The 26,182-nt window shown below is 49.4% G+C and overlaps 1 protein-coding gene and 1 pseudogene across 4 annotated transcripts; one reads left to right on the forward strand and one right to left on the reverse strand.

Moving 5' to 3' along the window:
* The first annotated feature begins 10,896 nt into the window (after nt 1-10,896).
* Nucleotides 10,897-12,633, forward strand: LOC123164897 (BTB/POZ and MATH domain-containing protein 3-like; annotated as a pseudogene).
* An 846-nt stretch (nt 12,634-13,479) lies between these two features.
* LOC123164896 (mechanosensitive ion channel protein 2, chloroplastic) lies at nt 13,480-22,217 on the reverse strand. 4 transcript variants are annotated; one of them, XM_044582505.1, is made up of 15 exons: nt 21,988-22,217; nt 20,827-20,998; nt 20,678-20,737; nt 19,275-19,432; nt 18,573-18,693; nt 18,391-18,485; nt 18,116-18,229; nt 17,936-17,996; nt 16,975-17,124; nt 16,787-16,897; nt 16,391-16,558; nt 16,175-16,288; nt 15,427-15,483; nt 14,017-14,453; nt 13,480-13,945 (listed from the first exon to the last, which is right to left on the reverse strand). In XM_044582505.1, exons 2-15 carry the CDS (start codon nt 20,902-20,904, stop codon nt 13,939-13,941), a joined length of 1,731 nt encoding a protein of 576 aa, XP_044438440.1. In that variant the 5' UTR covers nt 20,905-20,998; nt 21,988-22,217; the 3' UTR covers nt 13,480-13,938. The 4 variants fall into 4 exon arrangements, with proteins under 4 accessions (XP_044438440.1, XP_044438438.1, XP_044438441.1 ...); XM_044582503.1 differs by having other exon boundaries at nt 13,480-14,453; XM_044582506.1 differs by having other exon boundaries at nt 13,480-14,453; nt 20,678-20,728; nt 20,800-20,998.
* Nucleotides 22,218-26,182: the final 3,965 nt, after the last annotated feature.

A 26,182-nucleotide genomic window follows, 5' to 3' on the forward strand; every position in this document is an offset into this window, starting at 1 on the left:
ATGAGTTCCCAGATGAGCACGCCGCCTACGTCGTCTTCACAAGCCAAATTGAAGACAGGCGCAGTCGGCGCCGTCAGCACCAAGAAGTCAACGCGGTCGCCTCCAACAACCCCGAGTTTATGCATTGATCTGAGAAGCCTATCAGCTGGAGCCAGGCCGATCACCCAGAGGTGATGCCGTCTCCCGGCTCGTATGCATTGGTGTTGGACGCCACCCTCGCGACAGAAAGGCGAGCCGCCCGTTTCTCCCGTGTGCTGATTGACGGCGGGAGCAGTATCAACATACTGTACCGTGACACCATGGAGAAGCTGAACCTCAAGACGAGGCAACTCATGCCAAGCCGGACTGTGTTCCATGGCATCGTACCCGGCCTGTCCTGTTCCCCAATCGGCAAGATCAAGATGGATGTTCTCTTCGGATACAAGGATCACTTCTGTCGAGAGGCGATCTGGTTTGAAGTGGTGGATCTAGAGAGCCCTTACCACGCGTTGCTTGGCTGACCTGCCCTGGCCAAGTTCATGGCTGTGCCCCACTACGCCTACCTCAAGATGAAGATGCCGAGTTTGAAGGGGATCATCACCATAGCCGGAGACTACAAGAAATCTTCCGAGTGTGCTGCAGCCAGCAGCCGGCTGGGCGAGTCCCTCGTAATTGCTGAAGAGAAGAAGATGCTGGACTGAGTCGTGGCCATGGCCGGCAAGCAGCCGGCCCTGTCCCCTGACCCCAAGGAATATGATGCTCAAGGCTCCTTCCAGCCGGCCAAGGAAACAAAGAAGATACCGTTGGACCCGGAGAACCCAAAGAGGTTTGCTGTCATTGGGGCAAACCTAGACAGTAAATAGGAAGGCGAGCTCGTCGACTTCCTCCGTGAGAATCGGGACATCTTTGCATGGTCCCCAAAGGACATGCTAGGTGTTCCGAAGGATTTCGCCGAGCACAAGCTACACGTTCGAGCAGACGCAAAGCCAGTCAAGCAACCTCTCCGCCGACTGTCGAAGGAGAAGGGAAGGATAGTGGGTGAAGAGATAGCCCGGCTCTTGGCAGCCGGCTTCATTATGGAGGTGTTTTTTCCAGAATGGCTTGCCAACCCGGTCCTGGTATTGAAGAAAAACAACAAATGGCGCATGTGTATAGATTACACTAGCCTCAACAAAGCCTGCCCCAAAGATCCATTTGCCTTACCCCGAATTGATCAAGTAATAGACTCCATAGCTGGATGCGAGCTGTTGAGTTTCTTGGATGCCTACTCAGGCTACCACCAGATCAAGTTGGATCCAGCCGACCGCCTGAAGACCGCCTTCATCACACCATTCGGAGCTTTCTGCTACCTGACTATGACATTCGGCTTGAGAAATGCCTCCTCAAGAAACTCGGCAGAAATGCCCACGTCTATGTAGACGATAGTGTGGTGAAGACGGAGAAGCGCGGCACCCTGCTGGAAGACCTCAGAGAAACATTTGCCAGCTTGCGCCGGTTCCAGATCAAGCTCAACCCTAAGAAATGCGTGTTCGGAGTACCAGCCGGCCAGCTTCTAGGCTTCTTGGTCTCCGAACGCGGCATTGAGTGCAACCCAGTGAAGATCAAGGCCATTGAGAGAATGGAGATTCCTACCAAGCTGCGAGACGTCCAGAAGTTTACCGGGTGTCTGGCCTCCCTAAACCGCTTCATCAGCCGGCTAGGAGAGAAGGCTCTCCTCCTGTACCGACTCATGAAGAAGTCCACCCACTTCGAGTGGAACGACCAAGCAGACCAAGCTTTCCACGAGTTGAAGAAGATGCTGACCACGCCGCCTGTCCTGGCAGCGCCGACTGAGAAAGAGCCCATGCTCCTTTACATTGCCGCGACTAGCCGAGTGGTCAGCATAGTGATTGTGGTCCAACGCCCAGAAGAAGGCCGAGCTCAGTTAGTCCAGAGGCCGGTGTATTATTTGAGCGAAGTACTGTCCACCTCGAAGCAAAGCTACCCGCACTACCAGAAGATGTGCTATGGAGTATACTTTGCTGCCCAGAAGCTGAAGCCCTACTTTCATGAGCATCCCATCACGGTCGTATGCACTGCCCCGCTTGCCGAGATCATAGGCAGCCGGGATGCATCCGGCCGGGTGGCTAAGTGGGCCATTGCGCTGGCTCCTTACACGATCTTCTACCAGCCCCGCACCGCCATCAAGTCCAAAGCATTGGCCGTCTTCCTTGTCGACTGGGCCGAGACCCAGTACCTACCGCCGGCTCCCGACTCCACTCATTGGCGGATGCACTTCGATGGATCCAAGATGCGCACCGGCTTGGGAGCCGGCATCGTCCTCACCTCTCCCAAGGGCGACAAACTCAGATACACATTGCAAATTCATTTTGCCGCCTCCAACAATGTGGCCGAGTACGAGGCGCTCATACACGGGCTCCGGCTAGCCAAAGAGCTTGGCATACGCCGGATCCTGTGCTATGGCGACTCGGATCTGGTAGTCCAACAATCATCCGGCGACTGGGACGCCAAGGACGCAAACATGGCGAGCTACCGATTCCTCGTCCAGCAAATCAGTGGATACTTTGAAGGGTGCGAGTTCCTCCACGTGCCACGGGCCGACAACGAGCAAGCAGATGCCCTGGCACGGATCGGCTCCACCCGACAAGCTATACCGGCCGGCGTCTCTCTTCATCGCCTCCTCAAACCGTCTCTCAAGCCGTCTCCAGAATCAGACTCCATCTTCGTACCGTCTGCCCCTGATGCAGTCAGATCCGATTTGGGGAACCCAGCAGGCAGCTCGGGGACTTCGACAGGCGGCCCGGGGACTGCCGTAGTCGCACCCGGCTCGGGGACTTCAGAACCCGGCCCGGGGACTGCAACGACACAACAGGCGGTGGCCGACTCCAACTCTTCAGCACCCAACCCACCCTCCCTGGTCGCAGTAGCCGTATTGGCGATAGAAGAAGTCGCAGCTCCATCATGGGCCCAACCCATCCTCAACTTCCTAGTAAACAGAGAGCTGCCGACTGATGAGATCTCGGCAAGACAAGTTCAACGCCGAGCCGGAGCATACACAATAATCAACAGAGAACTCGTTAAGCGTAGCGTCACTAGAGTCTTCCAGCGCTGCGTCGAGCCAGAGAAGGGCATAGCAATCCTCAAGGACATCCACCAAGGCGAATGCGGCCACCACGCGGCCTCAAGATCACTTGTCGCCAAAGCTTTCCGCCATGGTTTCTTCTGGCCGACTGCTTTGGAAGACGCCAAGGAATTAGTCAAATACTGCAAAGGGTGCCAAGTCTTCAGCTCCAAGCAACACCTGCCGGCTTCTGCACTCAAGACCATCCCCCTCACATGGCCCTTTGCCGTCTGGGGGCTGGACATGGTGGGCCCATTCAAGACGGCGCGCGGCGGCATGACACATCTGCTTGTCGCCATAGACAAATTCACCAAGTGGATTGAAGCGAAGCCAATCAAGAAGCTGAATGGGCCGACTGCCGTGACATTCATCGCAGACATCACCACCCAGTATGGTATACCACACAGCATCATCACCGACAACGACACGAATTTTGCCAAGGGAGCACTGGCACGTTTTTGCGCGACACAGGGCATCCAACTGGACTTAGCGTCCATTGCCCACCCGCAGTCAAACGGCCAAGTCGAGCGAGCAAACGGCCTCATCCTCTCCGGCATCAAGCCCCGACTGGTCGTACCACTGGAGCGTTCGGCCGGCTGCTGGCTCGACGAGCTGCCGGCTGTCCTCTGGAGTCTGCGTACTACCCCGAACAAGTCAACCGGCTTCACCCCTTTCTTCCTTGTATATGGTGCCGAGGCAGTCATCCCAACTGACATCGAGTTCGACTCGCCTCGAGTCACCATGTACACGGAGGCGGAGGCCAAGGAAGCGCGAGAAGACGGCGTCGACCTGCTGGAAGAAGGCCGGCTGTTAGCACTCAGCCGGTCCGCCATCTACCAGCAGGGTTTGCGCCATTACCACAACCGGAAGGTGAAGCCAAGATCCTTCCAAGAAGGTGATCTTGTGCTCCGGCTGATCCAGCGAACAGCCGGCCAACACAAGCTCTCGGCCCCTTGGGAAGGCCCCTTCGTCATCAGCAAGGCCCTAGGCAACGACTCCTACTACCTGATCGATGCACAGAAGCCGAAGGCACGCAAGAGAGATGATTCCGGCAAGGAGTCGGAACGACCATGGAACGCCAATCTCCTCAGAAGATTTTACAGTTGAAAGCAGTATGTACCACGCTACCTTTTGTATTAAGTACAAGACAATGGGCCCCCCAAGGTGTACTTGGGGACTACCCTCTTTTATCTATGTATGACGAGTGTCATACCTATGAATGTATTGTTACATTTGATTTTCTGTCCGGCGCCGGGTTCGACTAGTCGGCCCGGGGACTTGCCACCTTGAGTTATATTAAAGTTCTACCTGCAGTCAGACAAGTAGTGTGCCAGCACCCGAGCCCTCTCTTGTTGAAAGTCGCAGCTCGAAGAACCGACTGACCGACTGGCAAGAGCCAAAGGCAGGAAAGGATGCCCACACAAAAAACGGCTAAGGACTAATGAACCTATATAACACAAGCCGGCCTCCCACCACGCCTACCGGCTGTCAGAACAGCCGGCTGGCCGGCTACCCATTCACTTTGCTACAATCCAAGAAAGCTAGAGTACTTGCCCTCCCAACCGGCCAAGCACTTCTCCAGCCACAGACTACAGAACAGCTGTCCGGCTGGGAAGGCGGCGACCAAGGGAGGGCGGCAAAGGAAACAACCAAAAGATGAAAAGCAAGAACAATGGGAAGCCAAACACATGCATGATTATATTTACACAAAAGGCCTTCAAAAGGCCGACATTCAACATAGTTTGAATACACCCCCAGTGGGTGGAACTGCGCAAATTTAACAAAATATTGTTCAAAGAGTAATAAAACAGGAAAGTAAAGGCGGCAGATTAGGCTAAGGGCGCAACAGGCGAGCCGGTCTGGTTGGTGGAGACGGCAGTGCCGGCTGGAGGAGTGGCCGGCTGGTGAGTCTCGGCTTGATCATCGCCGGCTGCAGGCGGTGCGCTCGCACGCGCCTCGTTGCTGGAGGCACGATCAAGCTGAGGCTGGCCGGCTGCTCCACCATCTGGCACGGCGTCTTCACCATCCTCCTCCTCCTCCTCCTCGCCCTCGCCGCTGGAGTCAATCTCCTCCGCCGAGTCCTCGCCATCTGCTGGGTTCAGCCCAAACCACTCCTCCGGCTGAGCAACGCCGTTATGATCCACCTCAGGAGCAAAGGCGCTGGTGTCGGTGTAGTCAGCGATCGCCGAGGCACGCTGGATGATAGCCGGCCGCGCCGGCTCCAGCTCCGTGTCGGCCTCCTGCCGCCAGGTGGCCAGCTGGTCCAAGCTCAGCTCAGGATACTAGGCTTTGACGAACTCCAGCGCCCGCCTGGCGCCTGACCGAGCTGCAGAAGCCTTACAGGCCTCGAAGCGGCCAACCGCTACCTCAAGGCAGTCGGCAGTCCGACTGGGGGTACGGGGAATCACCTCGCCGGGCCAGAGAGCGGCCAACACTTGCGCCCCAACACGCTGAAGCCGGCGGAGCATGCGGTGAGCCGGCTGGAGGCGGGCTTGGATCGCCAGGAGCTGTTCCTCAAGCGACCGGCGAGCGTTCGGCGCGATCTCAGCGCCAGCCTGCCTTTGCGCCTCGCGGTGGGCCTCGATGACCTGGTTGGCGGCAGTAGAGTAACCAGGGAAGTACTCTGCACAAGCAAGAAAGGAAGAGAAAAATACAAAGTTAGAGAATGAACCAAATGGCAAGCGGCAAGCAAGGAACGAAGAAGAAGGCGGCCTACCATCAACCAAGTCTTCGATCTAGCCATAGCCGTTGATCAACGACTGCCTCGCCTCAGCCCAGCTCGCCGCCTCGGTCTCGTACTCGGCTTGCAGGGCGGGCTCGCTGTCCTGCACCGCCTTCAGGGCCGCCTTGTGGCTCTCCTCCTGGTCGGCTAGCTTCTTGACCAGGCGGTCACGCTCCTGAGCCAAGGCGTCGAACTTGGCTTCCTTAGCGCGAAGGGCGGCCTGGGTCCCACCCAGCTGCTCCCTCAGTTTGGCGTTGGCCGCTGTAGATACGGCAAAGAAGAAAAAAGCAATAAGATAGAAGTCGCCAGGAAAGATCCGGCCCGACTGCTCAGCAGTCGGCCCGAATCTCGGGGACTACACCCAGTGGGTGCGCTGACGCGCCCCCACATGAGATAAAAAAGGAAGCACTTACCCCGGCTCTCCGTTAGATCAGCGGTTTTCTGGGTCAGCTCCCGAGCCTGGGAGTTGAAGGCAGCCGCACGGAGGTTGTGGTAGTCCTGCAAGTCGGACAGAGAAGCGAATAAGAACAAGATAGCAAACAAAGTCTACCAAGAAGTTCCAAGCCGCCTGCTCAGCAGCCGACTCGGAACTCGGGGACTACACCCAGTGGGTACGCTACGCGCCCCCACGGAAGAAATCAAGATCAAGAAACAAAAAACAGGAAGACTCACCCGAATGGCCACCCGTGTCGTGAGGAACTCTTCATTGTACTGCCTCAGCACGGCGGCCTGGGACTGAAGCCGGGTCCGGACTTCCTGTGCCGCCACGTTCACCACGGCCGTCCCACCACCCGGCGTCCACCCCGAGCTGGCGCTGGCCGTCTCCAGATCCTGGGCCGACGAGCTGGAGCCCGCGGCCTTCTGCGGGTCCAGCGCTGAAGTTGCCTTCCCCGCGCGCTGGCGCGATGGCGACCGGACCGCCAGGTCCGTCCGCGCAGCCGGCTCGCCTCCAGCCGGTTGCGCGGGCGGCGCGTTAGGCCGGCTGCCTTGGGCCGCCCCAGTCGGCGATGGCGGCACCGCCTCCCTCTCCTGGACGATGACGTCGTCCTCCTCCCTTCCCATCCCCGGCAGGTCGCCACCAGCTTCCTTCGGCGGGGGCTCCGGGACCTCGGGCGCCACGGCGCGCAGGGGGGTGACAAGCAAGGCCCCCACCGCTGCCTCTGCGGTTGCAGCCTCCGCCTGAGCCTTGGCTGCTGCGTCGGCTTGTGCCTTCGCCGACTCCTCCGCCACCTCCTGCGCCGCCTTGGAGGCGGCCGCCTTTAGCTCCTTCGCCTCCCGCTCCTCCCGCGCCTCCCGCGCGTTCCTCTCCATCGCCGCTTGAAGCTCGGCACGGGGGTCCACGCGGCGGGTGCTCCCGGATCCTCCCGCCGATCCAACCACGGAGGCGGCAGCGATCCGCTCAAGAGAGAGCGGAACCCTGTTTGATAAGTCAAGAAAAGAAGAAGGAATACGCGAGAGAATCGAAACTTACGCTGAAACCTTTTGCGGCTGCTTCACTACCTTGCGGAAGCGGGCCGCCTTCGCGGCCGCCTCTTCCCGCCTGTTCGCCGCCGCCCCGCTCTTGGGCTTCTTTGGCCGACTGCCGAATAGGCCCGACGTGGCCCGGCGCTTCTGCGCTCCGCCTCGGGCAGCCGACGCGGCAGATGAGCCCGCGCCTTGATCGGACGCCGGCTGGCGGCGCGGGACGATTTCCGCCTCGTCGTCATCCGGCCAGTCGTCGAAGCTGGCTCAAAGCCCGGAGCCGCCTGCTTCGCCGCTCCCGCCTCGGTGTTGTCGTCCATGGCGGCCGCCCCCAAGTCGGGGTCCTTCAAGTCGTGCGCCACCCGGTCGGGGAGAAATTGGCGATCCGCCCCCGCTGACCCGGCCGCTGGTCGAAGGAGAGGGTTCTGCCAAGACGAGCCGACTGGTCAGAGTCGGCCAAAACTTGATGACTAAAGTACTAAAGAAGAGAAGATTTAGAAAGCATACCATAGGCGGAGGATTGGCATGGGAGTATGGCTCCTTGCCAAACTGCCACTCCTCGGAGAGCTTGCAGTTAGCGAGATAATTCACCATGTGAGCTACCTCGTCATGAGGCATCTCCTTGGTGCACATCCGACTCGGGTCGAGTTGGCCGCTCATTTGACAGATCAAATGAGGGCGGCTTTGAAGCGGGAGCACCCGTGCACCACGAAGGCGGCCAGCAGGTCGGACCCAGTCAGGCCCTCCAACTGGATCATTACCCGGAGTCGGGCGACGGCGGCGGCTCCAGCCTGCGTCAGCGTCCTGGCCCGATAGGACTACTGGGGCCGCCTCCCAGCCGGCGGGCCGGCTACGTAAGCCGGCAAGTTGACATAGTCGCCTTGCGGGGCGATGTTCTTCACGTAGAAGTACGATTTCTACCAGAGCTTCACCGACTGGATCAGCGTGATGACAGGGAATTGTCGGCTGCCGACCTCCGCATCACGATTAAGGCGCCGCTCTGAGCCGGCACGCCCTGCATCCGGTGTCGAGCTTGGATTGGAAGAATTCCCCCCAGAGCTCGAGGGTGGGAAGAACGCCAAGAAAGCCCTCGCACAAAGTGACGAAGGCAGACAGCAGCACCACCGTGTTTGGAGTGAGGTGGTGCGGCTGGAGCTGGTAGAATTCAAGGAAGGAGCGGAAGAAGGCGCTAGCTGGCAGGCCAAGGCCGCGCAAGAAATGCGAGCGGAAGAGTACCCGCTCGCCTTCCTCCGGCGCCTGCGTGATCTCCTTCTTCGGCGCGAGACGGACCTGCACCTGGTCCTCGCCGGGCAACCGCCGCGTCTTGCGGAGGAAGTCGATGTGGTCCACGTGGACGTTGGAGCCGTCCCAGTCTCCGCTGTGCTGCATGACGGCAAAAAGCTGACGAGAAAGGGTGCGGCGGCGGTGAAACCACGGCCCCGCGGCGGCGAAGCTGCGGGGTAGTGCGAAGATTAGTGGGACGGCACGGCGGCGAGAGGCTGCTGCGATGGAGAGAAGGAAGAAGAAGATGGCGGAGCGAGGGTGAGCGTGCGAGCGTCTGCCACTCCCCCTCTTCCCCATACTTATAGCCTCGTGCGGCGAAGCCGAGGAGGCGAGGCGTGGGGGGAACGTGGGATTAACTGCGCCCACTCCCCCACGTCCCGTGATTATAGCGCCCTAATGACGTGCAGAAACTGCCGTCGGAAGGCGAGCGGCCCGCTTTGGGCCACAGAAAATCCGCGCCTGGGCCTAGGCATGGGAGTGGTGGGCCCCGGCCTGCGGCGGCGTCCCGTCGCGCGCGTGGGCTGGCAGGCTTTTTTCAGCCGGAGGGTGCCACGTGGCGCGCGGGCGGCCGCAACCCGGCGTGCGCACCAGCTGGCTCCCGTCTTTAGACTTCAAAAACCTCGCCGAGACGGCGCACCCAACCGAAGCCGGCTCCTAGCTGCTGGCTCTTCAAGATAGGAAGCTGACCGAGCTTCTCGTCCTCCTCTCAGCCTCGAAGCCCAACCAGCTTCGGGGACTACTGTCGGAGTAAATGGCCACGGGTAGCCTAACCGACTCCCCCGGGCTCTCTGAAAAATTATCAGGCCGATCGAGCTTTCAAGCATCCAAAGCGCAGGACCGCCTTCCCCTGGCCGGCTATCTCCCGAGCGGACTCCTGGAAGGCGATCCGGCCTCAAAAACCTTCCTGAAGAGAACCACAAGATGGCCGACTCCAGGAAGCCGGCCCCAAGAGGACCGACTCCCAGAAGCCGGCCACGAAGAAGACCGACTCGCAGAAGCCAGCCAAGACTGCACCCTCAAGGGTTGCACCCACATAACGGTGATGAGACGGGACGTGGCTACAGTACAACCTGCCACCACCAAATCCCGGAGCACGCGTGGCCACAGTGCGCCGTACGGGTCGGCCATCCCCCGTCCGGCGCGGCACTGTTGCCATGTTGACCATGACACCACCCACGACAGGCGCCAGTACGGCCCGCGGACGGCGGGCCCCTTCAGCCAGAGAGACGTTCGAAGGCGGCCAAGCCTCCCCCAGTCGGCCTGGGGCGTAGCCGGCTCCTAATAGCCGGCTACCTCCCTCCCTCGAAGTATGTGCATCATTAAGGAGACAAGACGAGGTAAGGCTACAGTGAGAGCCCGCAAGGTGGCGGCACTGTGGCCATGCTTACCTCGACAAAGCCCTCGTCATCAGCGGCGAGGCTACAATAACCAGCCACCGACAAGACCCCCAAGCGGTGGGGCCGGTTTGTCGGCCAAGAGGCCAGCAGCCGGCGGTACCCACCAGTCGGCGGGCCCCAGCGGTCGGCAGAGAAGCCGGCGAACACAGACACTGACGGCTGGGACCCGCGCCCAGCCGGATTACCATTGTATCCCTGGGGGGTAGGCCTATATAACCCCCCAGGGCACCCATGCAAAGGGTTGATCTCTTAGAGTTTTAGACACCACGTAGAGAGAAAAGGAGAGCTAGCCTTGCCCTTCTTCTTCCTCTATCCAAACAGCTCAAGGAGCCTCTTGTAGCTACTTGTATTGATCTAGTGATCATGCGGAGACCCGCAGAGCAGGATTAGGGGTGTTATCTTCATGGAGAGCCCCGAACCTGGGTAAGATTCGCCGACGTGCATGTCTTCGCCTTATCCCGTTTCCAGGCACCGGCGATGTCTTACTGGCTCCCACAATGATAAGCCACCCGTTGGCATATGTCGCACCTACCAACCGACACCCCCCTGTTCTACTGTCAGTCTTAGTACCACGACAGATGCCAACCACACTGTGAGAGAAGGGACGAGACAAACAGAAAATATCTTCTATGCCATAAAAAAACATGAGGCGATAATCATCAGGGAGTTCCTATAATTAAAGAGGTGGAAATGTTTTGATTAAATAAAAAACTTTTTTATGGTAAAATTTTGAGTCAAATCTTATTTAGAATTCCATAAGCAAATTCGAATATCATATAGCAGCACTAATTGTTTGACTTTTTTTTAGGCAAACTAATTGTTTGAATGGAATACATTCTTTGCATCCTAAGTACAAAACTCAGTTTTTTTTAGAAAACCTTTTTTTTAATACCCTGAGCGATGGGCCTTCAAGCCCAGCCAACGTGCAACGTGGTAACCCTAGCTCGCTCGCTCGCCCGCCCTAGGCAGGCCCAGGCCGCGCGCACAGAAAGACGACGAGCCGCCGCCGCCGCCGCAAACTCTGTCTTCGGCCGGAGGAGGAGCGACGGCGGCATCAACTCCGTGAACCAGGTATGCCCGCCCCATCAGCTCATCGACCCCAACCCTGAAGCTCGGAGTGACAGATCTCCGATCGACCCGCAGGTCCGTCATGTCGTCGTTCGCCGGCGTATCCGTCCTGGCCGACGGCGGGCTGTGCCCGGCCACCGAGTCGTTCGTCGACGCCGGCACGGACTGCGGGTACCACCTGCTGGTGGTCCAGGACTACCGGCGCACCAAGCAGGAGGCGCCCACCGGCGACAGCATCACCTCCCGCCCTTTCACCGTCGGCGGCCACGACTGGTACCTCCACTACTACCCCAACGGCGAGAACCAGAGCTGCGCCGACTACGTTTCCCTCACCGTCTCCCGTCTCCACGACAACGAGGGGGCCGACGAGGTCGTGGATGCCAAGTGCGGGTTCAGTTTCGTCGACCAGGTCGAGAAGCAGAATCCGGTGTACATCCGTGAAACCGAAACGTGCAGCTTCCCCTTCCCCCGTTCTTCGTGGAGCTGCGACAAGTTCGTCAGGAGAGACGCCCTCGAACGATCGGCGAACCTAAGGGGTGACTGCTTCACCATCCGGTGCGACATCATGGTTGTCCGCGACACCAAGGGCGGCGACAGCGAGGTGCTCCTGCCTGACATGCACCAGCATTTCAGCGATCTCTTTCAAACCATTTGGGTGCTGATGTGACATTCGAGGTCGGTGGCGAGACGATCGCCGCACACAGATGCGTGCTTGCTGCCCGATCTAAAGTCTTCAGGGCACAACTCTTTGGCCCCATGAAGGAGGGCAGTACTGCTACTACATCCAGTGTCATACAGATCAAAGACATGGAAGCAAGCATATTCAGAGCCCTTCTTAGCTTTGTCTACACAGACTCATTCCCTGCGATGCACGAGGACAGCATGGAGGAGGATGAAACGTCACACCTTGTGGAACATGGACAAGGAGAGGAAACTGCAGAAGACAAAATGCCAGAAGCTGCGGAACAAGGACAAGGAGAGGAGGCAGTAGAGGATGAAACGCGCGTGCAATGGCTGCAGGACTTGTTTGTAGCGGCAGACAGATATGATCTCCAACGGCTCAAGTTCATCTGTGAAAAACAGCTATCTGACCTCATAGGTGTCAGCTCGGTGGCGTCCACCCTTGCCCTAGCTGAGCGGCACCACTGCCGCGGATTGAACGAGGCGTGCATTGAGTTTATCCAAGCCCAGTCTCCCTCATGTTTGCAAACAATAATGGCGACTGATGGCTGGGAGCATATAATCGCGACCTATCCCTCTATTTTGAACGAGCTCATTGCCAAGGTGATTGCTTTGAACCAGCAGACTCTATCACTCTTTAGTTAGATCTCAAGTGACTCTGCTATGCATATGTGGGATCCTCTAGACTAGAGAGATCGTAGTCCATGTCTCTTGCTTTTTTTTTTATCTTGTCATCTATATAATTTGCCTGTATGCTGAATCAGAAAAATCTCAACATATAGGCAAATTGTCCCTTCATGGAATGGATGGTCTGTAAATTCAAATGTTGAGTGCAAATTGATTTGGCATTGCGGCAGTGTATAACTTTCGTAGCTAGTTGTTTTATCCTCGTATATATTTATCTTCATTATTGTGTTGTATATTGTTGCTTGGTGCCTTCTCTATCATGAAAACCTTTTTGTAGCAGTTGTCAAGAAGAACAATGTTGATGTTTCCGGATAGGCATTTTATGAAGCTAGATTTAGGTGAAAGAATTTGGAAGATAAGATAGGTCACCAAGAATACCGGTTATGTGACAGCGATAGTGTGAAATCTGTTCCAGTGCCTAGTAACCTTCTCCTGGGTGCTTAGTGTTCTCCTCGGGCGGCCCATTCCCATTTGAGAGGAAGGTCGGTGCTTGGAATGTTGCACAGTCAAATGTTGTAGCCGTGCCCTGTACCCAAAAGGATGACTCCATCTGGTATTTTGAAACACTAGAGATGATTGCTCTCAACTTCGGCAACGAAAAGATGGGTAAGCTTTGAGTGCATGGACATGGGCTATATTTTCTTTTCTGTATATACTCATAACAAACATCTTTTGTTCAAATTACTTGAATCTTTGCTTGTGTTAACACAGGTACGCAATTAATTCCAAGGTAATGAGCATGTTGGTGTCTGTCAGTTTACAGGAAACCAGAGGATGTGAATCATCACCCTATCTGCTTGCATGTTCGTGAAGACTCAGTATAACTGCTCTTAATCCTTTATCCCTTCCTGCCCTATTTTCACATCTCAAATCAGACACATAGGCATAAACTTCACCAGAGGAACGAGGATATGATGGAGCACATGACCGATCATCGACACCCACCATGATCCGGCCAAGAAATTACCAACTTATGCCAAACAAAACCAAGCGCTGCACTACACTCTACAGCTCTCAGAACACAATGCTGGTGCGACCACCATTTCGAACATGCCTAAGATTGTTCCGCAAAGTCAGAATGAAGCAGCAAAGATAATATGCAACAGCCGACACATGTCGGCTCAATTTATGTTTGATACGCTTCACCATACGTACAGGATATCCGTACACTGGGAGCATAATCAATGACTAGGCTACATTTTATGAACTAACAGGCTCCTTACCAAACAAGGAGGCATCAGCGAAGATTTACAAAAAAAAAATGGAAGACGCGACAAATAGCATTTGCACCAGCACACAAAAAAGGTAGGCATGGTGACGAATCCCTGGCAAGGACCCTGCTTGAGCTTGTATCGCCTGTCAAGAATCAAAGTTCGTGTGGCCGGCCTTCTCTAGATGACTTGATCGACCCCCCTCATGGCATATGGCTTTGACCTTTCTTATCTTTCGGCAATGAACCAACCTCAACTGTGCCTTGCTCGCTTTCGGATGCATGAGGATCTGTTCCTTGTTCGATGGGGAGTGTCCTCTTGGAGCCATCAAGTGCTACACCCAGAACGATGTTATCTTCCAGGCCAGGTCTAGATTCTTTCTTAGGATTAGGAAGAGAAACTGACCCATCTCCTTGTCGCTCCGTGGCCTCGGATCCTCGAGGCTCCCCTTTACCAGCCAGAGATGCTTGTGTTGACATCCCATGATCATTCTTGCTATTCTTCATTGGACCATCTTCTGACACCATCTTTTTCTGTTCCTTCTTGTCAGAGTTGCTTACACTAGCACTATCTGGTGAACCTACCCTGGTCTCAGCCGATGCGCTTGTCTTCACTCTCTGATCTTCACGTGAGGTTGATCTAGATTTAGGCTTGCCTTCACTGACCTTTGCAGAGGTGTCAATCAGAAGTGGACGGCCACGTACACGAGTGTACATCTCCTCTCCAAAAGGAATGTTATCTATGTCTGCATTGCCATATGATTTCTGGACCGTTCGAGTTTGGGTGGCAAGCCTTGCCCTGTGATGGCCAATTATTCTAAGAAAATCCAACAAAACTTCCTCCTGTTGTGTATTGGAACATCAAACACATTCTATCAGTGTTTCGAGTGATATCTAAATGCTGATAAAATAAACACAAATGGTGCAAAAATGGCTTCTATGCTTCTCCTGTCAAACTTCATCTACAAACAAAATGGAAGAACTCCTATGTAGTCCTCCCTATTAATATCAGAGAGGAAATGATAAATGAAGTAGTACCACATAGTGAACAGATCAGGGGTTCAGGACTCATTTGGAGTAATCACTGATGCTATGGATAGATTCATGCAAATATCATGTGGATGTTTCAAATTTAAGGCTCAGGGTTGAAGTCTTCACAAAGCAGGATGACAGGTAGACAACTGCAACGTCCCCATAGCAACCAAACTTTACAGGGAGGACCGGAACCAAACAGAATGAGCAAGGTTTGGCGATTGGCTCGCAATATTATGTGCAATAATCATGCTGCATGTCTCCATGATTTTTATCCCATTTTTACCAAGTTTGCGCACATATCCAGTTCAAAAATAATAATTACGCACCATATCACTTCTATGTGATATTTGTTTAGATTTTCTAGTAGCACGCGGCTCACGACACTAGTTGATGCTATGAATTTTAGTGTACATCGGAAAAAGTAGAGCCAGCTGCAGTTTTTATACTCCGCTCATTATCAACTTGTCATCCTGATTGGTGTTTCAAGGCAGTTATATGTATTTTTGTTTCATGATTAGGAAAAATGATTCCATGTGGTTTATCACTGGTTTCCATAAGTAACTGGTCAAAATCCAGTTCTCGCCAACTGGTGAGAATCAGACTCAATGGATCAGAATGTTTTGTACAGCTGATTCTATCTTTACGAACACTACCGAGCTAGAAAATAATGTTCTTGACAGAACTTGTACATTTTAGCACAAAACATGCATATGTCAAACAAAATATGTGCCCGTTATCTATTGAAGAGCAGAATATATAGCATCCTATACAGATATGTTACCTGGACATTCAGATACTCCTCAAGATGTGAAGTCTTCACAAAGCAGGATACGTAAATCTACAGGACAACACAACAAAATGATACCAACCTTAGATATTTAGGAGTTCAGGACTAATGTAAAATTGGAAGTAATAGAATAGAAGAATGTGTAATATTTTAAAGAATTTAAACAAATAGATGCATGAGCATGAAATGAAGAATCTTGACACCAGTTAAACGCAAAGGCAAGAAAGTAGATGTGAAAATAGAAAGGAAAAGAAACAACCACCCACTAACATACATTTTTTTACTACCTATACCTACATCCATCTTCCATAAAACTGGACAACTTACATGTTAGGAGTTTAAGGATTTTCACGCTGAAGTGTTGCCGGTGTAAAATTGATCGGTCTGTTTTAGATTTTGCACTAAAACTATAGCTGCAAATTTTGAGGAGAGCTGAATGAAATTGAATAATAGCCTATTATCACAGGGTTTCGATCAGTTCCTAGCTTAGTAATACTACCTCTGTACCAAAATATAAGACATTTTTGTAGGTTAAACTAGCCTACAAGAACGTCTTATATTTTGATACAGAGGTAGTAGGGAGACACCTATTGAGCATATTTTAAACAAGGTAAACAACAAGAACGCTCTGGCCAGTGGCCAACCAAGGTGTCCCACACTCATGATACAATGCTTCAAAACGGGTGATCATGCACTAGCATTTACATTTAAAAAACTGAATTACTTATAATAAATAAAGTACCATGAGAGCTTGGGTCGTTTCGTCAATTTTCTCAAAAAATACTCTTCTATGTAGCCTCTGTTGTTCTATATTCTGATTTTTAGCCAAGACTTTCCTCATGTCCGCAACAATTATCTGCCAAAGGAAAACAGAGAGACCGGTTAAAGTTAGGTTACCATATAATGAAAGAAGTAGAAGAGAGAGGTGTAATGTGCGAGACTGATTCAAAGCTGTTACACTAATTTTTCCAGCATCCATGTGGCTTATCGCAAGATAGCTCTTAATACGCCAGTGGCTCCTTCGACTGTTATTTCTCACTATGGACACTGTGAACTTATGGTTAGGAATGTATATAGCTTCTTTGTCGTCACCTCTAAGAACTGTTGGTGACCACATACCAACACGCTGAAAATCAAATTAGTTTAAGTTAGTGTGATGACAAGATGAAGCATCAACAAAATTTGGTATGAGCGTGCAACTAGTATCAGACTATCAGTACATAAAAACAAAACCATGTATCGTGGAAGAAATAACTACATACTCAGATGACTATTGTTTAAATACGCACATAAAATGAAACAAACAGAACAGCATATCCACAGTAAATGAGAAATAGTTCAAGAAGACATCGACCTCAACAACACCAGTGATCTCAACACCATCTATGTTTGCAGTGATCCATTCATTCACAATAAATGGGCGTGAGGCGTTGATCATAACACTCGAGATGAAGTTAGTCAAAATCTGCAACGAATTGGGATTAGCCCTATTTTAGCGCTATCGCACAAGATTATACTATCAATACAAAAGTTCTGTAGTACCTCACGACCAGCAAGCGTAAGCAATACTGTCCCAAAACCTCCAGCAGTTATCCACTTCTTGGTATTGACACCCAGCAACTCCATGAAGAGAGAAAGAGCAGCAATCCAAATGCCAGTATAGATAGCTTTCACGGTAAAATCCAAACCCATCTGCAAGAAACAAAGTTCAATAAGTGCTACTACAACACGAAGAAAATTAAGGAGGAAAACAAAGTTATAAGAAGCAAAATAAAAATAGAGGATATCTTGATTGTACAACTGAGAAGTTTAAAATGCAATCACAATAACAGAGTTCAATTCAAGCTAACAAGTACATGCTTTTGCCATCAGATTTGTTTCATAAGAAATATATGCCTGGAATAAAGAGACCATGGAAAACCTTGAAATAATAAATTCTACACTATTTCACGATCATAACACCCCTCCCCCCCAACCCCCCCCAACCCACCCAAAAAAAAGCCGCTAAGAATAACTAAAGGAAATAATGGAAAAAACTTCTTTGAGCAAACTACCACATAATCTCCGGCCCACCTGTTTAGTATGTCTTCCATCATTTATGTATGGTATACGTATGAGACGTGAAAACTGAGAGAAGGGATGCATACATGCATATAAGATGCATGTGTGCTGCATATACAGACATCGGGATGATGCTTGTGTATGCATAATTCTAGTGTACGGAGTACCTAATCAAGTTGCATACCTGCGCTCAGGTCATGCATGCTTGCTTACATGCACCAAGCTGACCGAACATCAGCGGATTCCCTAAAGGCTAAAGGTTGTCCGTTTGCACCCCCTAGGTGGGGTACCTATTGCTTGTTCATGAAAAATAAAATGTATTTCCTACATGTTCCTTAAAAAATGGCTTATATCAGTAAGATCGAAATCAAGTTGATAGAACTATAGCAGATTTGAATAATGTAAAGAGGTTCTAGCTATATTATAAGAAAAATGATCTTACTTTTTTTGTGTCATTGGGGTTACGTACATCCACTAGGAATTTATGTACCTGCTGAATCAAGCTAAAAGAAGATAAACCATGTTAGTACCTCCCAGGCTTTTTCATTTGACTCTAGTGAAATGCTGATTCATTGAACTAACTATCAAACAATCAGCAAGCTTGAGAATGTATCATGTGCACCTTGTAAGGACATATGCAATAGCCAGGACGGTAGATAAAGATCTCACAAAAGTTACAAGACGCGTTTTAACAGCTTGGCTTGCTGATGAACGTAGCACAACTGGATCCAAACCCCTGTAAGGCCGAGTGTGAGCAAAGAACAGAAATCTGCAACTGATACACAGCTAAAAATTCTGAGGCTGCAATATCGATCAGCTAAAAATTTTGAGGCTGCAATATCGATCAGATAGGAGTACACTGCAAGAGAACATCACTAAACACTGTTGTGGTTATACCTGCAGATTAGCGTTGCTCCTGTCCAAAGAAGCAAAGGTTGAAGGCAGGACCTAGAAATTAGGTATGTGGGGCTCTGTTTCCAGTTTCCTCCGTGCTGCAAGGTATTACAGAATGTTGAGTTATTTTTAGCTCGTCATAATTAAATAAAATATAAATATGGTCACATATAACAGAAGCATACATCAATACGGTTTCTAATGTCCTTCACTAGAGGCAAAAAGCCCCATAGGGCAAAGACAATTATTCCAACTGCAGGTGCCACAAGGGCAGTGACAGGATTTGCAAGTAAACTGTCACACGACCTGTCAAGGAGGAAAAGGGGCTATTAAAATATGAAGTCGAGCATAAATCGATTAGCATTTTCATATAAGATGGTATAGCAATAACCTCAAGAGAGAGAGAGATAGAGAAACAGGGTAAATAAGAGTCCATTGAATTGGCTACAGAATTTATCCAGCTGGTGACTACCATCATCAATCATAAAGGTAAGTTCCATTTAAGATTACTAACCAAACTATCTTGGCTAACATGTATGCAGCTTAATTCATAATAATAAAAATTATGTCCCGCCATATCGAAAGGCAGCAAATCAGTAACCTGCAATACTGAGTTGAACAAGTTACTGAAAGTCTTAGCAAGTGCAATAAGAGTAGCAAGTGAACAACCACTGAACAAATCATCTGATTGTCATAGTGTTACTAAGATACTTCAGTACCATAATACCCACCAGCAGTATATAGTGTAGATAATATGCTAGATATTCTGGTTTACAAAAACTGAAAGGTCCAGATTGGTGCTGCTGGCAGTATGTGTAGTCATCAATGCGAACTATCTAAGAATTCAACAAACTTCATAAGTAAATGATGCCACAGGGGGGGACTACCTAGCCAATACTGACGACGTACTCTTGACCAGCGGAATTTCCTTCCAAGACACTGGCAAAGCAAAAGATTTAGCGCCCGAGGCCCTATGTCTACAAGGCACATAAAGCATGGGCCTGTAGCTCCTATCCAACACGTTCTGAACCAATAAATCCTGCCCCTGCAAGGGATATTCTGAAGATTTACAATACTGGGGGATATTGCTTAAGGTATACAGTACCGGCACAAAAAATATATAAAAAGTTTATTATGATAGAGCAACAAAAGGAGGTTGCATATTTGAAATGATCTACCATGTATTACTGATCGATTATCTAGAAGTTCGAACAAATGGCAATCATCAAATTAGGAAAGAGATTTGTTTAGTAAGGAATTTCAGGATAGGGATAAGCAGATAGCACACTCGAAATAGTTTGACTCTTATGGGATAAAAGTCGAGTCGACAGGTTGATGAGGGTGAATGCCCTATCCACGGTGTGCGTTATCCTACACCCAGGCTATGCCATTGTGGAAGGTTCACAACAAACATTATGGAAGTGTGGTAACTGTACGTATAGTAAGCATCACTTTCATGCAGTCAAGCAGAGTACTGTTTCAGATATAGTTACATATGTTTTGTACCCAAAAGATATGTCCGCTTCAGCAAAACTGTTGGTAATGCAGATTTTGGAAAAAAATTACTCCATATCCCCCTGAAATGATGTTTAAATACCAATGGAGTACGATGTATTAGAAGAACATCATCAGGTAATCAACCAATGCAACCGATGTCTTCATTTGCGCATACTTGCCCGTTATCGGTAGTTCAACAGTTAGATCTCATTTCTCAAATTATCAGCAGATATGATAAAATATGGTACAAGACCTACTGGTTAAAATACATGTCGCTGAACTTTCAGTGTCCAAAAGCATAGTTCCATTCAAATGGAGCGGCATAATATTTGTGGGCGATTTCCCATAGAGGATCTACGGTCTATGAAACTATGTGTATGATGTTGCCCAAAGACAACTCGAACAGAATATATTAATTTCAAATGTGATTCAGTTCTACATTATTTGTGCTGAGAACATGCAGCAAAATAAATACCCTTGAGGTATTTGGATTTGTACCTAACCTTGTTGGTGTGTCTATGTGGAAAAAAATGACAGGGATGGCTAATTCTGTCTGACATACATTTGTACGGCCTTCAAACATATGTTTGCTTCTGCTAAATTAACAAGTACTAGCTTACACTAGGAACAGAGATAGAAGGATACTTCACATATCCAAAATAAAAAATACACCGTCAGTTAAACGTCTTCCAGTGATGCAAGACAAAAGCATCACAACACCTATTCTATAAACTATACTAGAATAATTAGAGTACGTTGTTAGCTTAGCAAGACTGAAAGGAAGGAACCATACATAAGCAACAAAAGGAAGCGAAGTGGATGGCAAGGAGAGAGAACAACGCTTCTCCGGGCTCTGTAGGGGGGAGGGGGAGGAGAGCAAACACTGATGAAATAGAAAATAAAGATACTATTGACTACAAGTAAAGAATGAGCAAGTTGTACTCTAAATTTGTTGATTTGGCTAAATCTGCTGGTAGTAGTCCCTCCCTGGAAGAGGTGGGATGTCATCCCAACTGCCATCTCAAGCAGAACTTAAATGGGATGCAGAATATTCACATCCACTGATTGAGCTGCTATCAGGCCCTCCTAAGTTGGTGGTGCTAGTTTATTAACCCTGAAACAGAAAAATATGCATATGAGTGAGTTTTGTGGCAGGCTAGCTAGCATGGGACTAATGTTTCCTTTTCTTGGAATGTACAGAAATACCACAAGAGTATATGAACATTTAACTGACAGCAAGGTATGGCCGAAACGCAAGCCCCACCCGAGTCCTGCCCACAAAATCAAACCATAGCCCAAGCGCAACCCCTAGCCCTATCCACAGCCAACTCAACAAACGCCAAGCAGAGTCAGAAATAACCATCTTGCCAGTAATAATAGGAGTGATCTGTTAATGAGATGCTATTATGAATTGGATGTTGTATTGATACAGGGGATCCTTCTGCACCCAGCATTAAAACAAGTAGGTGCATCATGAGCGAAGGAGAAGAAAGGCTGAACCTATTCCACAATATTTAGGGGCTGACCACCTGTTTACAGCTATGCTGCAACAACGGAAACCATTGCGATACCATTAGTACATTACAGCTATGTTACTTTGGTGGCAACGGATAGCCCGCCCTCGCCCCTAATATCGTCTAATTCAACAGCCTCCAAGCACTGCTACCGCAATGTTCGAACCAGTTTCCCCATTTCCCCATTACAAACTGAGGCAATGCTTGGCTCGTTGTCACCAGCCCTAGTAATGCCCTGGTCATTTGGCTTGATTTCGCCTGCGAGAGTTGGCATTTGATCCGCTCACGCCCCACAGAATCGTGCCACAAATTTCGGCTAACAAATACTTCGATGTCTGTATGTTTCATAACAGGGGAGGATCTAGACGGAAAATGGATAATGGCCTGCCACCAGCACTCCACGGGGCGGGGATTTGGATCGTGGCAAGGAAAATTCCGGAACAGAGCCCCGGGTACGGCCCAATCGGCCTAGGGTTCGTCGCCGACAGGGGGAATCAATCGAAGCCCGCAAAGAGAGAGATCGCCACCCCACGGCTGCCCGGCAGAGCAGACGAGGAGGGACCAGGGAGGGCGAGAGGGGAATGCCTACCTTCGAGGTGGAGGGGCGACCGTGCTTCGGCGGGGACAGGGCTCGCCGGCGGGGAGCGGTGGCGGTGGCGGTTTGAGAATGGCGTTCGGGAGGCGGAGGCGGATCACGGTTGCTACGGCTACACTTTTGTCTCTTTTTTTCTTTTCTCTTCTGATGAAACTCTGCGGCTTTGACACCTGTACTCGCGCCGGGCGTCCGCTCGGTTGGCGGGGCCCTCCTCGCCGGGCATCTGGTCTGGGTACTCACGCCGCACCAATAGAAAAGCCCCGATGCAACGTATTTGTTTTCAAGGTTGTGTAAATTTTGTGGCAAAACACTTGCAGTATATGTAATGTTTAAAAAAAATGTGATATGGAAAATCAATGCATGCAATAAGTATAAGTAATTCGCAACACGGAAAAGGTGTTTTTGCAATGACATCAAGGCATTGCACAATCATTAACCTTTCGGCGTCACCCTTTTTGCCTGACTCGGATCGACATGGACGCATCTGTTGCAAACAGCCCATTAGGTCATATTTAATGAGCTTGGTGGGCATTGTGGTTGCTTGGACTCATACCACGCAGGTAGAAGAGTTCAAGACGAGAAGGAAGGGAGGTTAGGAAGTAAATGTCGTGCTCTAGTGGAGCGACTAATAAAGAAGAGGATTGGTTCGTCAATCGCCACCTGCGTCTAACACTTTTGCAACAGGAAACAACGGTTGTTAGGATTTCTCTTTGCCTCTCGCGTCTATGGCTACTAAGGCGCTTATCTCTTTCAAGCTTCGCCGGTGAGTCTATGGATCCACCTACATGCAACTCAGCTACTTAGGCAGCCGTGGTGGGTAGGGGGATCCCGGTCTCTCGGCTTTGGCTAGTAGTTTAGGTTCAGCATTTTTTTCGTAGTAGGCGGTGTTCCATTGAATGACGACGGGTTCATCTTCGAGATGGTATTCCGGGCTCCGATCCTCCTCGAATTCATCTATCGGGATGGAATCGACAGAGCTCTAGTGTATATTATTTCCATCTCCTTGGGGCATTGGTTTCTCGTCGTGCATGCGTACTGGCGAGATTTAGTGTTAGAAGCTTCAGATCGATTCAAGGGGGCAATGGAGATGAGTGCAACTCTAGGGCGCTGGCCCTTAGGAGCACGTGCACGAAGACTTACCCCACTGTCATTGATATGTGTCCAACGTATCTATAATTTTTGATTGTTCCATGCTATATTATATTCTGTTTTGGATGATTAATGGGCTTTGTTATACACTTTTATATTATTTTTGGAACTAACCTATTAACCGGAGGCCCAGACCAAATTGCTGTTTTTTTGCCTATTTCAGTGTTTCGCAGAAAAAGAATATCAAACGGAGTCCAAACGGAATGAAACCTTCGGGAATGTGATTTGTGGAACAAACGTGATCCAGAGGACTTGGAGTGGGCGTCAAGCAACAGACGAGGCGGCCACGAGGTAGGCCCCCCCAGGCGCGCCCTCCATCCTCGTGGGCCCCTCGTGGCTCCACCGACCTACTTCTTCCTCCTATATATACCTACGTACCCCCAAACCATCAGAGGCATCCACGAAAACCTAATTCCACCGCCGCAAGCTTCTGTACCCGTGAGATCCCATCTTGGGGCCTTTTCCGGCATCCTGCCGGAGGGGGCATTGATGACGGAGGGCTTCTACATCAACACCATAGCCTCTCCGATGATGTGTGAGTAGTTTACCTCAGACCTTCGGGTCCATAGTTATTAGCTAGATGGCTTATTCTCTCTCTTTGGATCTCAATACAAAGTTCTCCTCGATTCTCTTGGAGATCTATTTGATGTAACTCTTCTTTTGCGGTGTGTTTGTCGAGACCGATGAATTGTGGGTTTATAATCAAGATTATCTATGAACAATATTTGAATCTTCTTTGAATTCTTTTATGTATGATTGGTTATCTTTGCAAGTCTCTTCGAATTATCAGTTTGATTTGGCCTACTAGATTGATATTTCTTGCAATGGGAGAAGTGCTTAGCTTTGGGTTCAATCTTGCGGTGTCCTTTCCCAGTGACAGCAGGGGCAGCAAGGCACGTATTGTATTGTTGCCATCGAGGATAAAAAGATGGGGTTTATATCATATTGCATGAGTTTATCCCTCTATATCATGTCATCTTACTTAAAGCATTACTCTGTTCTTATGAACTTAATACTCTAGATGCATGCTGGATAGCAGTCGATGTGTGGAGTAATAGTAGTAGATGCAGAATCGTTTCGGTCTACTTGTCGCGGACGTGATGCCTATATGCATGATCATACCTAGATATTCTCATAACTATGCTCAATTCTATCAATTGCTCGACAGTAATTTGTTCACCCACCGTAATACTTATGCTATCTTGAGAGAAGCCACTAGTGAAACCTATGGCCCCCGGGTCTATTTTCCATCATATTAATCTTTCATCACTTAGCTATTTCTATTGTCGTTTATTTTACTTTGCATCTTTATCATAAAAATACCAAAAATATTATCTTATCATATCTATCAGATCTCACTCTCGTAAGTGACCGTGAAGGGATTGACAACCCCTTTATTGCGTTGGTTGCGAGGTTCTTATTTGTTTGTGTAGGTGCGAGGGACTTGTGCGTGGTCTCCTACTGGATTGATACCTTGGTTCTCAAAAACTGAGGGAAATACTTATGCTACTTTACTGCATCACCCTTTCCTCTTCAAGAGAAAACCAACGCAGTGCTCAAGAGGTAGCAAGAAGGATTTCTGGCGCCGTTGCCGGGGAGTCTACGCACAAGTCAAGACATACCAAGTACCCATCACAAACTCTTATCCCTCGCATTACATTATTTGTGATTTGCCTCTCGTTTTCCTCTTCCCCACTTCACCCTTGCCGTTTTATTCGCCCCTTCTTCCGTTCGATCTTGTGTTACCATGTACCTTCTTTTTGCTTGCATCTTCGCTTGTTAAAAGTTTATGGATCCTCATCCACTTGCTAATCTCTTTAAGAGATCCAAGTATGATGAACCAATTGCTAGTGAGTTGAGTGCACTAGATTATCTTTATGAGGTTTTGCTCGAAATTCGTGAATCTGAAAATTGTGATGAAGTGCTTTATGAAGTGATTCACGATAGATCTTTGAATAAAAAGCATGATTGCAATGATGTTATTATAAATTCTATTGATGTCAATTGTGTTAAAGATATGCAAAACCCTAAGCTTGGGGATGCTAGTTTTGCTACGTCCACTACTTGTTGCAATGACCATGATTGGGGTGATTCTTCTTATGATCTTGAAAATTTATTTAAGCCCCATGATGAATATGAGATTGATAATAATAGTTGCAATAATATTGAAAGTGGGTTTGGAAGAGTGTCAACTTTAGATCCCACATATTTGGAGATTGTTCAATCTTATGAAGTTTTTGATAAAAGTGGGTTTGGAGAGGTCATGACTTTAGTTAATGTTAATCCCACTATTTTGGAAGAGTGTCAACTTTGCATGCATGTGGATCGTGTTGAAAATATTTTATGTGATAGCTATTTTGTTGAATTTGCTTATGATCCTACATGTAATTATGAGAGAGGAAAATATGGTTGTAGAAATTTTCATGTTACTAAATTACCTCTCTTCATGATGAGATTGCTATCGTCTCTTTTTTCTTCCTTGCATATGCTAGTTTTTGTTTTTCTTGATAATTTATTTGCCTATAAGATGCCTATGCATAGGAAGTATGTTAGACTTAGATGTGTTTGTCACATACTATATGATGCTCTCTTTGTGCTTCAATTCTTGTCTTTCGTGTGAGCATTGTTGAAATTTTATGCCTAGCTAGGGCGTTAAACGATAGCGCTTGTTGGGAGGCAACCCAATTTTATTTTAGTTTTTTTGCTTTTTGAAGGAAATATGCCCTAGAGGCAATAATAAAGTTATTATTTATTTCCTTATATCATGATAAATGTTTATTATTCATGCTAGAATTGTATTAACCGGAAACATAATACATGTGTGAATACATAGACAAACAGAGTGTCACTAGTATGCCTCTACTTGACTAGCTCGTTAATCAAAGATGGTTATGTTTCCTAGCCATAGACATGAGTTGTCATTTGATTAATGGGATCACCTCATTAGGAGAATGACGTGATTGACTTGACCCATTCCGTTAGCTTAGCACCCGATCGTTTAGTATGTTGCTATTGCTTTCTTCATGACTTATACATGTTC

The sequence above is a fragment of the Triticum aestivum genome, chromosome 7D (assembly GCF_018294505.1).
Source record: "Triticum aestivum cultivar Chinese Spring chromosome 7D, IWGSC CS RefSeq v2.1, whole genome shotgun sequence".
NCBI classification, from domain to species: domain Eukaryota; kingdom Viridiplantae; phylum Streptophyta; class Magnoliopsida; order Poales; family Poaceae; genus Triticum; species Triticum aestivum.